General features: G+C 53.7%; 8 protein-coding genes across 8 annotated transcripts; 2 read left to right on the plus strand and 6 right to left on the minus strand.

Annotated features, from left to right (window-relative positions):
- Positions 1 to 2,260: 2,260 nt before the first annotated feature.
- On the minus strand, positions 2,261 to 2,521 carry CKM354_000923100 (uncharacterized protein; the record flags this gene model as incomplete). Its single annotated transcript, XM_044804644.1, has 2 exons — positions 2,261 to 2,435; positions 2,496 to 2,521. The coding sequence occupies 2 exons, from the start codon at positions 2,519 to 2,521 to the stop codon at positions 2,261 to 2,263; spliced, it is 201 nt and encodes a 66-aa protein (XP_044660579.1).
- Positions 2,522 to 3,240: 719 nt separating this feature from the next.
- On the minus strand, positions 3,241 to 3,753 carry CKM354_000923200 (ubiquitin-like protein ATG8; the record flags this gene model as incomplete). Its single annotated transcript, XM_044804645.1, has 3 exons — positions 3,241 to 3,277; positions 3,336 to 3,568; positions 3,664 to 3,753. 3 exons carry the CDS (start codon positions 3,751 to 3,753, stop codon positions 3,241 to 3,243), a joined length of 360 nt encoding a protein of 119 aa, XP_044660580.1.
- A 445-nt stretch (positions 3,754 to 4,198) lies between these two features.
- CKM354_000923300 (uncharacterized protein) lies at positions 4,199 to 5,371 on the minus strand (the record flags this gene model as incomplete). The annotated part of the gene is made up of 1 exon (XM_044804646.1): positions 4,199 to 5,371. One exon carries the CDS (start codon positions 5,369 to 5,371, stop codon positions 4,199 to 4,201), a length of 1,173 nt encoding a protein of 390 aa, XP_044660581.1.
- Positions 5,372 to 5,983: 612 nt separating this feature from the next.
- Positions 5,984 to 6,711, plus strand: CKM354_000923400 (uncharacterized protein; the record flags this gene model as incomplete). The annotated part of the gene is made up of 2 exons (XM_044804647.1): positions 5,984 to 6,109; positions 6,160 to 6,711. 2 exons carry the CDS (start codon positions 5,984 to 5,986, stop codon positions 6,709 to 6,711), a joined length of 678 nt encoding a protein of 225 aa, XP_044660582.1.
- Positions 6,712 to 7,414: 703 nt separating this feature from the next.
- CKM354_000923500 (uncharacterized protein) lies at positions 7,415 to 8,293 on the minus strand (the record flags this gene model as incomplete). Its single annotated transcript, XM_044804648.1, has 2 exons — positions 7,415 to 8,042; positions 8,091 to 8,293. 2 exons carry the CDS (start codon positions 8,291 to 8,293, stop codon positions 7,415 to 7,417), a joined length of 831 nt encoding a protein of 276 aa, XP_044660583.1.
- A 279-nt stretch (positions 8,294 to 8,572) lies between these two features.
- On the plus strand, positions 8,573 to 9,532 carry CKM354_000923600 (uncharacterized protein; the record flags this gene model as incomplete). Its single annotated transcript, XM_044804649.1, has 1 exon — positions 8,573 to 9,532. One exon carries the CDS (start codon positions 8,573 to 8,575, stop codon positions 9,530 to 9,532), a length of 960 nt encoding a protein of 319 aa, XP_044660584.1.
- An 808-nt stretch (positions 9,533 to 10,340) lies between these two features.
- CKM354_000923700 (uncharacterized protein) lies at positions 10,341 to 11,370 on the minus strand (the record flags this gene model as incomplete). The annotated part of the gene is made up of 3 exons (XM_044804650.1): positions 10,341 to 10,663; positions 10,724 to 10,849; positions 10,905 to 11,370. 3 exons carry the CDS (start codon positions 11,368 to 11,370, stop codon positions 10,341 to 10,343), a joined length of 915 nt encoding a protein of 304 aa, XP_044660585.1.
- A 1,645-nt stretch (positions 11,371 to 13,015) lies between these two features.
- On the minus strand, positions 13,016 to 13,624 carry CKM354_000923800 (uncharacterized protein; the record flags this gene model as incomplete). Its single annotated transcript, XM_044804651.1, has 2 exons — positions 13,016 to 13,497; positions 13,549 to 13,624. The coding sequence occupies 2 exons, from the start codon at positions 13,622 to 13,624 to the stop codon at positions 13,016 to 13,018; spliced, it is 558 nt and encodes a 185-aa protein (XP_044660586.1).
- Positions 13,625 to 13,684: the final 60 nt, after the last annotated feature.

The following is a 13,684-nucleotide window of genomic DNA, read 5'->3' on the forward strand; positions in this document are numbered from 1 at the left end:
TGTGCGGGATCACTGCGTCGGGAGGCCAATGCTGCCACAGTTGAGCGTTGGAACGAAAGTCGTCGCGAAGGGGAATGCCCGCGCGTCAGCGACCTGAAGGACGTGTTGAATCAGGGTCTTGCCTGCTGGATCACCTCGCCAAGCACTTCGGCACTCCTGCTCCCTAACTTAGCGACCTCACCTTCAGCAACACATTCACAAAATCTCAAGATGTGCGTGCGTGCATGAGTAGCCGTGAGCGACGGCACATCTTTCGACCTTGTGTGTCTCATCCCTCTCAGCTCATTACTCCGAATCACCATTTCGTTGGCAAGCACCAGAACATGGCCAGATCGTGCATGCTGAGGCTAACTTAGTGGCCGGCCGCGGCCGCGTGCAATTGATGGTGTGGACGAGATCTGTGAATGCTCATGACCGCTTCATAAATCTTTCAACGCAGAATAGACGACGCGGATCCGACTGCGAAGACGCTGGCCGGTTTCCCTGAATGCTTCTACACTTTGCATTGAGGCACAATCGTGCCTGCACCGCAACCACCAGGTTCGGCATGCCAGATAGCCAGTCATATATGAGAGAACGTCTCAGGTGTCATTCGGAGTCCTGTGTTCATAACGTGGGCAAACATCCTTCCTTGCTACGTATACCCGCGGTAGCTTGGTACTGTGCTCTCACTTCTTGCCTCACGCTGGCAAGCCTGCTGCTGCTGCAGCATACCATAATGCTACCTGTCATGGCAACACATTGCCAGCTCATGTGACCAGTGACACCTGCCACCGAGCAAACACCTGCTCTCGCCTGCCTTTAAACCAGCAGAACTGAGTCACCGCCCCAACCACTGACAGCCACAACAGTGGATCTCAACACAACGCACACCCAGCCCCAACAGGATTTTATTCACACTTCACTCCATCATGTGCTATTATCGCTACCGGAACTTCCCATGCGGATGCCGGGAGAAGTTCCTCACATGGCGCTGCAGTTACGCAGACCAACCACAAGTCGGCAAGGGCCACGCTTGGACACACCGCAAAGATCCAAAGAAGAAAGATGTTGAGTGTGATTACCCTTGCCCGAACAGTTGTCATAATTGGAAGAATGACGCGTGGACGAAGCCGGATTGGAAGACCAGCATCGTGATCCGATCGGAGGGATGGCACAAGCTGTTCTGGCGTTGACTGCTGTCAAAGCCTCGCGGCTTTGGAAACTTTCAGCAGCCTTGTGATTTTTCAGCAAACGGGTTTCTTGCAGGTATTATGTTTCTTTCGCGATGGATCGGGTTGGCTGGCCAGCCCATTCAACGATCTACTCACTTATTCACCCAGTATGGGGCAATTCCATCATGTGCGAGCGTTTATACAGCCACGATAATGAGCCGGGACTCGAGCCACAACCGATATCCCAGGAGCCTAGCATTTTCTTTAATTCTTACCAACAGCACTGCGACAAACCCCTGGGACATATACATACCTTCCGTCGCGGACGCACCAAGATCAATTGAAGGGCCTGCTGCAGCAAAATGTGTTTCTATCGATACCGTCGATGGGACTGCGGTTAGTATACAAGTATGCTGTGTCGAGTTCTCGCGGTCGCTGATCCAATTCAGGATGCAAAAAGAAGTATCTCACATTTCGTTGCAGCTACGCCGATCGGCCTCAAGTCGGCAAAGGTCACGAAACGGTGTGGCAGAAGGATACCAGAGGCAAAGACATCCGCGAGAAGGGCGAGTGCCCGAACGGCTGTGTTGGTATCAAGCGGTCGCCAGCTGAGATGCATTGGCGTGAGAGGCTTTCGAGGTTCTCCACGGGCTGGAGGGATTTCTTCTACCGATGAGAGTGCGGAGATTGTGTTTGTTCTTGGCAGTCCTAGAAAGAGAGCTCTGGCAATCATGAATCTTGGTAAGTGGTTGTCGAATCGTACAACTACCGTTGGAGCGCGAAGCTGATTGCAAAATTAGATGGCCTTCTTTCTATCCACGCCACTCAGTGTACCTGTAAGGTGCTGTACCTCGATACTTGCGGCGGGCACTGCAAATTCCCGTCCGGTATTTCAGAAACCCAATTCGAGGCGCTTCAGCTCCAGGCTTCCTCTTCTAGAGGCCTTTGCAATATGTTGCTGCTTGCCATTCCGTAGCCTTGAGAAATTTCATCATTGGTGATTCTTTCACACCATGCCAATGCATGAGTTGAAGACATCTCCAAATCAACACTCCATGTTGCTGCCTCCTTTCTACTGACCGATGCTGCTCTTCCCGTCCAAGTTCTCAAGCCGTGTCTCCGCTCTGCTCCTTCTTCGCGCCTCCAAAGACTATCTGAGTCCTCCTCTTCAGAGCGTCTAATGTCTGCTGCGTCGTCCTCCCCTTCTCCTTCTCTTCACGATTGATGCGAACAGCAGCGGCCGTAATGCCCACGCTCACGGCAAAGATGGGGTCAATCGCTCTGTGCAACAATCAGCACTAGGCCCCCACAGATATCAATAGCTTCCGTGGATTTACATACTTGGAGATGAGGTACGTAGTCGACATGATTTCATTCACCCGCGAGACGCGTCGCAGACACGGAGCGGAAAGCGCGAGCAGCTTCGTGCATGTGAAGTGGTGGCAGCTCGGGCCGACTGTTCGGCGCCTAGATTAGATTAACTGGCGACGAGGATCATGACGCACTTGGGAGCGCAGGCTGCGTGCTTCCCCGCCTATCAGAGGATGGTCAGGTGCTTTGCGGCGGTGAGCGAACAAGGCGCGTGGGATATGCGATGACTGATGATGGCAGATGTGAGCCACTCTACCGTGTGCAAGTCAGATGTCACATGCTGATGCTGATATCGCAACCCTTGCTGTCACCTGATGCGCACAGCAGCATCGATCACGTCATGCTATGTGCCGAGGGAGCATCGCTAAGCAGAAGCGGCTATGGTATCGCAGGGCTACGGACTGTTATTCTCAGCTATGCTATGTTGAAGCAAAGCTCAGTGACATCTGTCAAGACCAGAAGCGTCCGTAGGTTACGCCGCAGCTTCCAGAGATCTGTAGTCATGCCTGCCAACCTGCTGAGGCGTATGCTCTGCCGCTTCTTATCCATATCGTGTTGTGTTCATTGATGTCCTAGCAGAATCGCCTCCCGATAACGCCCTCTCCCAAAGAGAATCTTCCAGTCATGGGCATAGGGGACGTGGCTGAGTATTGTCGTAAACGTAATAGCTTCGTGGCGAGTGTGTCGTGATTGTAGGTGATGAGGCGGCGACTGCTTATGCGAGCTCACCGAACGTGTTCTCGCCCGAGTACCTGCTCGTGTGTTAGCAAAAGCGTCGTATAGTGTCTGAGTATAGATAAATACACATACGTGATGTAGAGGAAGCCATCCTCGTCCTTGTGTTCCTCGTAGATGGAGCTCATGAGCGCGGCGGTTGGTGGCAGCACCTCGTCTACGAAGATGAAGATGGCCTTCTCTGGGCTGAGCTTGATGCGCTTGCGGATCACGTACACGAACTGGCCGACAGTGAGATCCGCTGGTACGAGATACTTCTTCTTGTCGATGGTAGCGATGTCCGACTTCTCGACCTTCTCGCAGATGACCTGTCCGTGTTCGTTAGCGATGTTGCTCGCAAGTCGCGCATTTTGATGTCGCTATTGCGCGTGTCGTCGTCTTTGCACTCCGAGGTGGCACTCACTGGGATTCTGTCGGCGTACTTCTGGCGGATGCGCTCAGCTTCGGCCTTGCGCTTCTCGAAGGGATGCTCGTCCTTGAACTTGGAGCGCATGGCGGCGGTTGTTGCTGGAATCTGCGGTGTTGTTGTGGTGGATGTCTCGAAGTAGGACGGACGTGGAGAGCGTGGTGCGAGGTTCGTGGTGGTGAGTGTTCGGTAGAGGAAGACCAGGCAACGGCGGTGTCAAGTCGAGCTCAAGTTGCGCCCCGCTGGCTGACGGACGCTTCCGCTGATCATGTGAACGTGAACCGCAGAGTCACAGTCACGACGCTGATTCATTCCGTCACACGCAGGCAAGCAGGAGTTCATGCCGGAATCAGTCAGAGGCTGACGTGACGAAGCGACACAAAGAATGCTGAGCGCGAAGCACAAAGAAATTAAACCGTGTTTTGATCGTACAAACTACATAGGTATCATCATAATGCCCCTCCTTTGCGTGACAAACCGGATGATAGACGCCCGCTCAAAAGCAAACTACAGCAATGAAATGTAACATCCCTCACAGAGTGGCTGTTGGGAAGTAGTACTGGTCCCAAAGGAACTCGTAGTCTTCGATGAAGTTCCCGACCATGTCCAAAATCGGCTTGCCTTTCAGCTTGTTCGCCGTTCCTTGAATGAACGTCCGGGTAATGTTCTCATAGAAGGCGCCACGCATGGCCCACCATGCCAGTGACCAGCCTCGCTTCTTCATCTCCTCTCGCTCCAGTTGCGTCAGACCACGCGCCACACCACCGGGTCGCCTATTGTCGAGGTCGCGTTTTGCGAGTGATCGTGCGCCGTACTCGATGCTCAATCCCAGCAGCCATGGCCTCCAATCCGCACTCGATCGTCCATCATCTCGTTGGCTCCAGTATGCCATCGCCGTGGCGTATATGACGGGGCGCAAGATGAACAAGACTTCGGCTATCTCGCCAAACCCTGATGTTCGATGGACGAGCTGTTTGGGTGGCTTGATGTCGTCGGCCGTGAGTACCTTGGAAAGCAAGTAAGATGAGATGTCGCTAGAATCCGGCAGTGGTGGCAGGGTCAGCGAGGTCCGCGGCATCGTCCATTGTTCGCTGCCTGGCTCCGAGGGCTCTGAAGGTGGAGTCGCAAGCTCCTCTTCTTCATGCGCTGGCTTCTCCTCGACGACTTCTCTTTCGGGCAGAGGTGGATTGAGTAGCGGTCTTGAATTTGTCAAGCGCATCATGATCAACCTGCACACTGCCTTGATAGCCTCCAAGAACACCACGAGTCTCCATCTCGCCTTTTCACCCTTCCTCTTCGCCATCATCTCCAGCAGCAATTCCGTATATTGTACCACTGTCAAAGTAGTCGCCGTCCTTCGGTATGTTGGGCTCTTTTGGCAGTAGAATCTGGTATAGCGATTGTGTGGACTCTGATGTCGCGGTTGTGTTCGCAGGGAATGCGCCAGCGCACGCGAAAGCAGATTATCGTGGTATAGCGAGAGTAGTTGAACGCCCGAGTTAAGGCCCTCTGTTCCAACGTCCGACATACGCATGCCTCCAGGAGCGAGATATGTCAACGAACGCAGCGCGCCTTCGACCTGTCCAACTGCGCCCGCGTTCTTGGTGATGAAGTCGCCGTACATGTTGATCCATTTCGTCGGTAGGCTGACGATCACTTTGGTCTGCTCAGCTGCGTGCTTGAGGCTCTCCATGGCGCCGCTCATGCTCGCAGGATCATGCTCCGGACGTGGGCGAGCAATATGTCGAATGGACAGGAAGAGGAGTTCACAGCGTCAGACCAACGCAGCGCCAGCACGTGCCGAGGCTAGTATTTGCGACGGCACGTGAAGCGCGTTGCACTTCGGCGCTGGAAACGGCAGACCGACGCCACATGGCCATGGCCATCAACAGACTTGATTCTGACTCGAATCAAATATCGAGCGTTGTGTGCGTGCATCCGACCTTGCCGTGCCGGGTCAACTTTCTCTCGACATAGCAACCACATCGCATCGCACTTGCTACATAGGCACTCGGGAGGAAACAACATGCAAAGATGATCCCTTCTCGGGGAATTTTGCTCCACACCTGTCGCGCGCCAAAACGCGTTGCACACCATGTACCGTGCTGATATGCTTTCCGGCGAGTCGTGTGCCGGATAGAACGACGAGTAACGGCGATGCGAACAGGGTTGATGTGGTTGGAATACAGCAGAAAGGTTTCGCAACAGCCGTCACTGACACGATGGCGTTCTCCATCTCGCAGTCTTAACCCGATCGCATTGCCTTGTTCTGCCTTTCCTCTTGTTTCGTTCGGTGCTCTCACCAACTACCTCCACTATGGCTCTCGCATTGGACAAGGTTTCTGTGGTGCGCCAATACTTATACAGCAAGCAGCACCTGCCCTCAGTACGGATAGCTGTGCTTGGATGTGAAGGGGTTGGAAAGCGGAGTCTATTGCAACGAGTGAGTCGCTTTTGTGATCGTTTTCGTTGCTAGAACTGAGAGTATTGCAGTTCTGCTATGGTAGTCTGATTGAGCAGACCCGGACGTCCATGATGGAGCTTGAATGGCACAAGCACGTTGCTGTCCAAGGAAGAGATGTTCACATCCAATTCGATCTCATGAACGACGGTTCACTCCAACAGGCACAATCCAACCTCCTGGAGTATATTCAAAACAACGAAGCTTTCATGCTAGTTTACGACGTCACGGACCAGGAATCATTCGACGTCCTTCGTCAGATCTGCCAGCTATATTCTGAAATTCCTCACCAGCGACCATGGCATGCGGTGCCGTTCTTCATTGTGGCCGCGAAGATCGATCGGTGGCGGGGCGGCTGGGCGGTACCATATCGGGTGGGCGACGAATTCGCCAATAGTGTGGGCGCCACTTTCCTCCCCATGTCTGCGCTCAATGGCGAGGGCACGGGAGACGCTGTGATGGTCGACATTGTGAGCAGGGTGTTGTTGAGCCGCTTTCAGAACGATGGAGACCCAGAGCCACGATCGTTTCCGAAGATTCAGATACCTGCTACGTCCAAGGAATTGCCGTCTCCTCCACAGTAAGTCATACTGCGTGCCTGCCCATAGAGTCAGACACTCACCAAGTCGTGAAGATCTCCGCTCCAGGCTCCCACACTACGACCATCGATTTGGCAGCGCACAGGCATCCTCCGTCTCTTGCATCGGTCGGGCAGGTTACTCGACTGGCTGAAACCAAGACAAAATGTACACCACTGGGAAGCGACAACTCGACATCCAGAACGCCATCCAGAGAAGATGTGAGTCAGGAAATTGTGTCAACATGTGCGCATTCTAACATCAATAGGGACTCCCTTCACTGGCATCCCCCACAGTCGTCCTCTTCATCGCTGTCCAGCAGACACTCGAGAGCAAGGTCGACACCAAGAGTGAGCCTTAGCAGACATCGGAACATGGTTAACGCCGTGGAGCGATCCGATCCACCACCACTTCCTCCAAGCAGATTCGGCGACGGCGCGCGTATCAATCGCCCAGCACGACAGTCGAGGACGATGAGCTTGGAAAGAGCTCTCAGCCCGGAATTCTTCCAAGAAGTCCGCAGTCAGACCCCAGTAATGTGAACCTAATGTCTTTGGTCAGCACCACAGCTTTAATTAATGATAATAATTTCTTCTTTTCCGGAGAGGTGGAAGGCGTCTGAAATGGTTGGCTCAATTTGTGGGAGACACGCGTTCAGGTATAATGCAAGCGAATTCTTTTGCTGCCGTGCCACGTAGCAGTTATCTCATCATAACTTGTGTCGTTTCTCACCACTCGCGATCTTTCTGAACTCTTCCTGTGGCACGCCCTTCATGAAGACCTCCAGGCCACTGAAGACTTCCTTGACTCCCATAGCATCATACAGGTCGCGCTCTGGGCCTCTCATCAATGCCTTAATCCTCAGCAGAGAATCAGGCACCAGGTGAGGTCCAAGCCTGTTGTTCACTTCTTCAAGCACCAGGCCCAAGAACTTTTCCCACTCTTCGGGCTTTGTATCGAACGTCTTGTTCACGAAACCGCATTGCACTAACTCTTCACAGGTGATTCGCTTCGACATCAAAAGGGCCTCTGGTCCCCGTGCTGGTCCAAGACGTGAAGACATTGCTCGGCTCGCAAGCCCCTCTGCTACCAGGCCCAATGAAGTGAATGGGCACAGCAGATATGCGTGAGGTGCGGCATACACAAAGTCTGCGTGTCCCACAAGTGCGGCTGCGATGCCCACCACGGGTCCATTAAGCGCTACCACGAGGATCTTACGGTGGGAGTAGAAAGCCTGGGTGATGTTCATGTTGAAAGCTGCGAAGCTCTGAAGCCACTGCTTGTACTGCTCGTCGGCCGGTCCCTTGTTCTGGCCAGCGACTGTGACATCTGCGCCACTATATTGGGTAAGTCATGCGTCTGGGGGCATTCGAAATAATACCTACGCGCTGAAAAATCGGCCGGTGCCAGCAAGGACGGTCACAAAGGTATCCTTCCGCGAATCCACATGTCGGAGCACTTGAGAAAGGTTGAAGAAAAGATCCTGGCTCAATGCTCCAAGTTTCTTGGGTTGGTTGATTCTGATGACTGCTACTGTGCCCTTGATCTCGAGCTGGACCTCGTCAACAGGCTTTGGTGCTTTATCCATGGTGACAAGTTTGTAGTGCTTGCGTTTACGAGGCTAGGAGAATGTATGACAAGAGAAGTAGTAAGGAAGTGTTCGCAACTTGCCTATATCCGACCACTTCGCTGATCGCGAATAGTAATCCTTGTGGCAGCTCCGATGCACTGGACATGCTGGAACAGAGTCAAAGTGAGCTGAAGCCGAGGCAAGCTCCGCTCGCGACTGCCAAGAGATGCGCGCTTGCGTTTCCACGATCCTTGCGAACTTCTCATCCCACCTGCCTCTCAACCAACACACGCTACAATGGCTGCATCCACAAAGAACATCCTGATCTTCGGGGCCACGGGCTTGATTGGGACTCACATCACCAACGCCATCCTTGACGGCAAGGACAAGTTCGGCAGGATTGCCGTCTTCACCTCGCAGAACACCGTCTCCTCCAAACCAGATGAGATTGACAACCTGAAGAAGAGGGGCGCCGAAATCATCGTTGGAGATCTCACATCAGATCCTGATGTAAACCAAGCCTACAATGGCTTCGACACGATCGTTTCAGCTGTTGGCCGGCCGGTCATAGATAAGCAGTTGAAGCTGATCGAGCTTGCCGAAAAGCATCCGAATGTCAAGCGTTTCTTCCCCAGCGAGTACGGCACAGATATCGAGTACGATGAGACTTCTGCAAATGAGAAGCCGCATCAATTGAAGCTCAAAGTGCGTGCATTGCTCAAGACTGTCAAGAATATAGAGTACACGTACGTGGTCACTGGGCCTTATGCAGATGCCGACAGCTTGCTATATCTCTGTGCAAAAAAGCCAGAGAACGAAGCGCAGGGCACGTTTGACGTTCAGCGAAAGAGGGCAGTCCTGCTTGGCGACGGTGATGGCAAGATCTCACTGACCACCATGCGTGATGTTGGTAAGCTTGTGGTGGCAGCTCTGTTGCATCCAGAAGCTGCAAAGAATCGCGCTCTCCGGGTCAACTCGTTCACAACGACACCGCATGAGCTACTCAGAGAGTTCGAGAAACAAACTGGTCAGAAATGGGATATTGGCTACACAAGCTTGGCTGAGCTCAAGCAACTCGAAAGCGAGACGCCGTCAGTCACCTTGCGGCGGATTTGGACCAGCGGGAAGACATTGTACGAAAAGCGCGACAATGGCTTGATTGAGATGGAGCAAGGTCTGGACGACTTGGAAAGTACTGTCCGGCAGGCGATTGCAGTTCAGCAGAAGAGAATTGCAGAGGGCAGCTTGTACCAGTAGTCCTTGCATCTCTGTTCAACGAATGCAGCCGTTGCTCTGCAAAGGGACACCTCTCGTATGCACGTCTAAGGTGTCTTTGCCTCGCAGGAACATGCGAAGGTTGCATCGCTCCTTTCGGCAATGGGGCCGTGTTCTGCAGAGAATAGAGAGGTAGGCGCTTGGCTGTTCGATCCGCGATGTTTCACGTTGAGCTTCTCAGCCGAGACCTTTAGAACTAAGCACGCAGGAGACCGTTCGTCAGATGCCCGACTGTGGCAACTTGGTGCCATGATCAGACTTGAGCACCCAGCAGACGCCATACGCCATGATAGTGCGATCATGCGATACGAACAGGACTACCCGTACTTTCGAAGTTAGCAAGCCATTGGTGCCAAAGGAAAAGTATCTGGCCTCTAGAGTGCAAACGCACGTTCTGCAAGGCATTATATTAGCCGCGGGGTGGACCTTCTCGAGCGGTGGTGTGATGTCGTACAACAGATTCTGAAGCGAAGGATTCCTCTTCGACAAACCGGCATGGAGCGGATCGGTAGATGCGACAGTCGTTTCAGCCCGTCGAAAAGTGGAGACTCGTATAGCCACTGTGGAAAATAGAGAAGTTTCACGGGACAGAGACAAACCCAGGGGCAGTGGTAAATGACAAACCCATCGCTGAAGGATGGGAGGGGAGAAGAGAGTCTGATGCGAAATTTTCTCCTCCTATCAACAACACTTGTACGTACAATGCGAAAACGAATGTAACGAACAACCGAACTCAACAATCCAAACTACCTCTCCTTTCCATCTATCCACCGTTTGCGACAGTCGCCATCTACTGGCAGAAGTCACGTGAGTGAGTGCGCTGAGGAAGGGCAGAGCTAGTGGTGTTGCTTGGGGCGCTGCCGCTGCCGGTTCCCTCAGTGCTGTTACCAGCGCCAGAGCCGCTGCCGGTGTTGCCGCCGGTGCTACCACCAGTGCTGCCACCAGTGCTACCAGAGCCGCTGCTGCCGTATGGTGCTGGGCCTGGGATCTCGTAGCTGTCGAGGGTCTGGTAGATGTTGATGGTAATGCCTGGGTCGGCAGCCTTGTAGAGGGCAGTAGCAGCAACACCTGCTGGCTTAGCGGAACCGGAACCAGTGACCTCGATGTTGATGCCTGTTTCGATAGTGTCAGAAGTGTTTGATCACGACAATTGAAATGTACGCTTGAGCTTACACTGTGGGTAGTTCTGGGCGCCGTTCTCTTGACCAGCAGAGTGGAGAGCAATGATCTCGTGACGGAGGACGTAGTTGCCTGGGGCGATATCGCTTGGGATGGTCACTTCACCAGTGAAGTTGTTGGCTATCGGGCCTTTGTTAGCATACTGATTCGTTGCGGATAGCTGGGCTAAACGTACCAAGGAGAGTGTCAGACTCCCATTTTCCTGGTGGAGTAGAGCCATCGATGAGACCGCCAGATCCAATCTTGAAGAACTCAAGGTCGCCAGCGGTAGCAGCGGTGAACTCGCCAGACACAGGGGCGAGGTAGTTGATGACTGGGCCGTGGTGGCTGTCTGGCCAGGTGTTCCACTGGAGCTCAATGGTGTCACCAGCGGTGACCGGAACGCTGTTGGTGCCAGGGGTGGCGCCCTTGTGGCAGGCAATGTCGGAAGAGCTGTAGGAAGCTGGCTCGACGAAGCCGTTGTCCTGGTTGTTGGCGTACCAACCAGCAGTGTTTGGCTTCGTCTGCTGGTAGAACCATTCTGGAGTGGTACCGGCATACCACTTTCCGCCAGAGACGATACCAGAAACGTGACCGTGGGCGCTGACCAGAGCTGGAGCGGCGGCGACCGCGATAGCGGCGAGCTGTGCGAAAGCAGGCATTTTGATGCGAAGATGCGGGAGTTGTTTGGTTTGGTTGATGTGTCGATTTGTTCAAAGATTGAATGGGAGCTCCGATCAACGGGCTGTGAATGCTAATGAAGGACTGGAAGTGAAGGTGGGTTGTGTTGTGATGAGTTGAAGAGAAGGGCAGAAGTAAAGGTATTATATACAATCATCGAGAGTCCCTACGGCGTTGCCCAGACGGATGTTCGTGTCCACCTTGGATTCACTTTGATAGTGACAATATGCGAAGGCGCCAGTGTGCTGCAGACGGGCGGATATCTTCCATCGACTCGGTTGTGGGTCATGCAGGCGAGTCTGAGAAGCCCGCCGCTTATGGCGTTGTAGTGACCGAAAGGGGCAATGAGTGGTGCTGTGCCTCTCAGGTACCCAAACGGCCTTTCGGCACGTGGTATTTCTCAAACACCTCGATGTCCACAAGCTTAGACCACCATGTCTAGACATATCAGGCAAGATCCAGTACGGGAGCGGTAAGTGAAGCAGGTGGGGCCCAGCTCGTAAAGACCATAAATTGCATAGCAGACACTATGGATCGACGACTAGATGTTCAATCGCTTCGATGATTGAGGCACAGCAAGTTGCGTCAAGACTGGGCTGAGCAGGATTTACTGTGTGCCTCGCAAGGCCAAGTCGTTATTCGCCAGCCAGCAGAATTGCTTCGTCCGGACTCCGGCAGACTGTGCAAGGCGGAGAGACGTTTCCTGTAGAATAGACGCCGTGAAGTCGAGTGTCTCAGATATGCGGAGCATGGGCCGCTTTTCCAAGTTGCGATGTAGTGGTGTCCACTGCGTGTAAGCCATGTGGCGCACGCAAATCAAATTGCTTCATGGGCGCTTCGGCAAGGCGCAAAAGGGCGGAGGCTCTCTGCACGTGCCATAGTTTCAGGTTACTCAAACCTGTGGTCATCCTGATCGGTAGCGAATGTCACGGCTGCTGTTGTGACGCTGTGGAAAGTCGAAGTGTGCCAAGCGCTGCAAGTAGATTAAGCTCGCCTGTCGCTTAAGGAAGGCTAGAAGATCTGAGACATGACAGGGCTTGGCGATGTAGCGCCCCGTGCAAACCTCAAGGAAGCTGGCGTTATAGCCCGTGGGCGGTGGGACTGGCACATGGACTGGCCGTGTAACACAGTGGGTGGTCGAGTGTTGGATAATTTTTGTGAAAAGCTCCCACTGCACCAGAATGACAGCCTCTGCTGCGGCCCAGATGGAAAAGCAATATCGGTCGGTATCCAGACGCATTCTTCGAGATTGTCCTTCTTGGCTTGTGGACGGTCCGTAGGACCGCGAGTGTGGGTCTTGACATATAGCCGCTCGACAAACGGAAAGGATCCTGACCGCCCAGGACGGTCACGCAACCAGATGTACCATTTGCGGAGGAAGGCCTCAAATCTAATATGCGTTTCGCTTCTTGCTCAAACGCGCGCAATCATGCGCTCTGTGCGAGGGCCCAGCCGAGCCTATCCGTGGGACCGACAATGAGCGGCAACGTAGCGGAGTGCATCATCAAGTCAAACTTGTGCGGGCCGTATCCCGATCTGTAAAAATGCAATATACAGTCCGCGCCGCAACACCTCGCTAAGTGCATCAATCGTGCAGGGCGCCGCCCTTCCACACCGAGACCCCTTTCATATCGCATCCAGTGGCCGGTTGAAACCTCCGACTCTGTTCATGTACTGCCTGTACTCCGATTTCTTCACCTTGTACACCGCGTAATTGCGGTCGTTGCCAGGTACCTTGGTATTCTTCGTCGACTTGAAATCGCCAAAGCCCATGACACGACGCATCTCAGCCTCGGAATCCTCGTCTTCTGCTCCGTTCTCCATTTTGACGTCCTTCTGCTCCTCTTTTTTTACGCCATGGGAGTTCCCCCGAGGTCGTGTGCCGCTCAGCCTGCTATCCGCTGGTTCACGCTTGATCCGATCATCTGGTGCGCCACGAGGTCCACGGGGCTGGGGAACATTCGTGTCGCGACTGCGCTGATAGTCGCGATCGCGATCTGATCGCGCCGGCGGTCCATTTCTTGGCGGAGGGCCTCGTGGCGGTGAGCGGTCTCTTCGGCGGTCATCGCGACGATCTCGACGTGGTGGTGAACGCGAACGATCATGCTCTGAATGCAAGTTAGCAGATAAATTTGCATTGTGGAAGATGCGTGGCCCACCATAGCGCGGGGTGTGGTTGCGATTGTCGTCTCGCGGGGCGCGACGCTCGTCGCGTCGTCCGTGCCGGTCTGACATGGTGAGGCGTGGTTGATGGGAAGATGTCGCGGTTGTAGAAGATTATGTCAATCCAACATG

Source organism: Cercospora kikuchii (assembly GCF_019650295.1).
Source record: "Cercospora kikuchii DNA, contig_00006, whole genome shotgun sequence".
NCBI lineage: Eukaryota > Fungi > Ascomycota > Dothideomycetes > Mycosphaerellales > Mycosphaerellaceae > Cercospora > Cercospora kikuchii.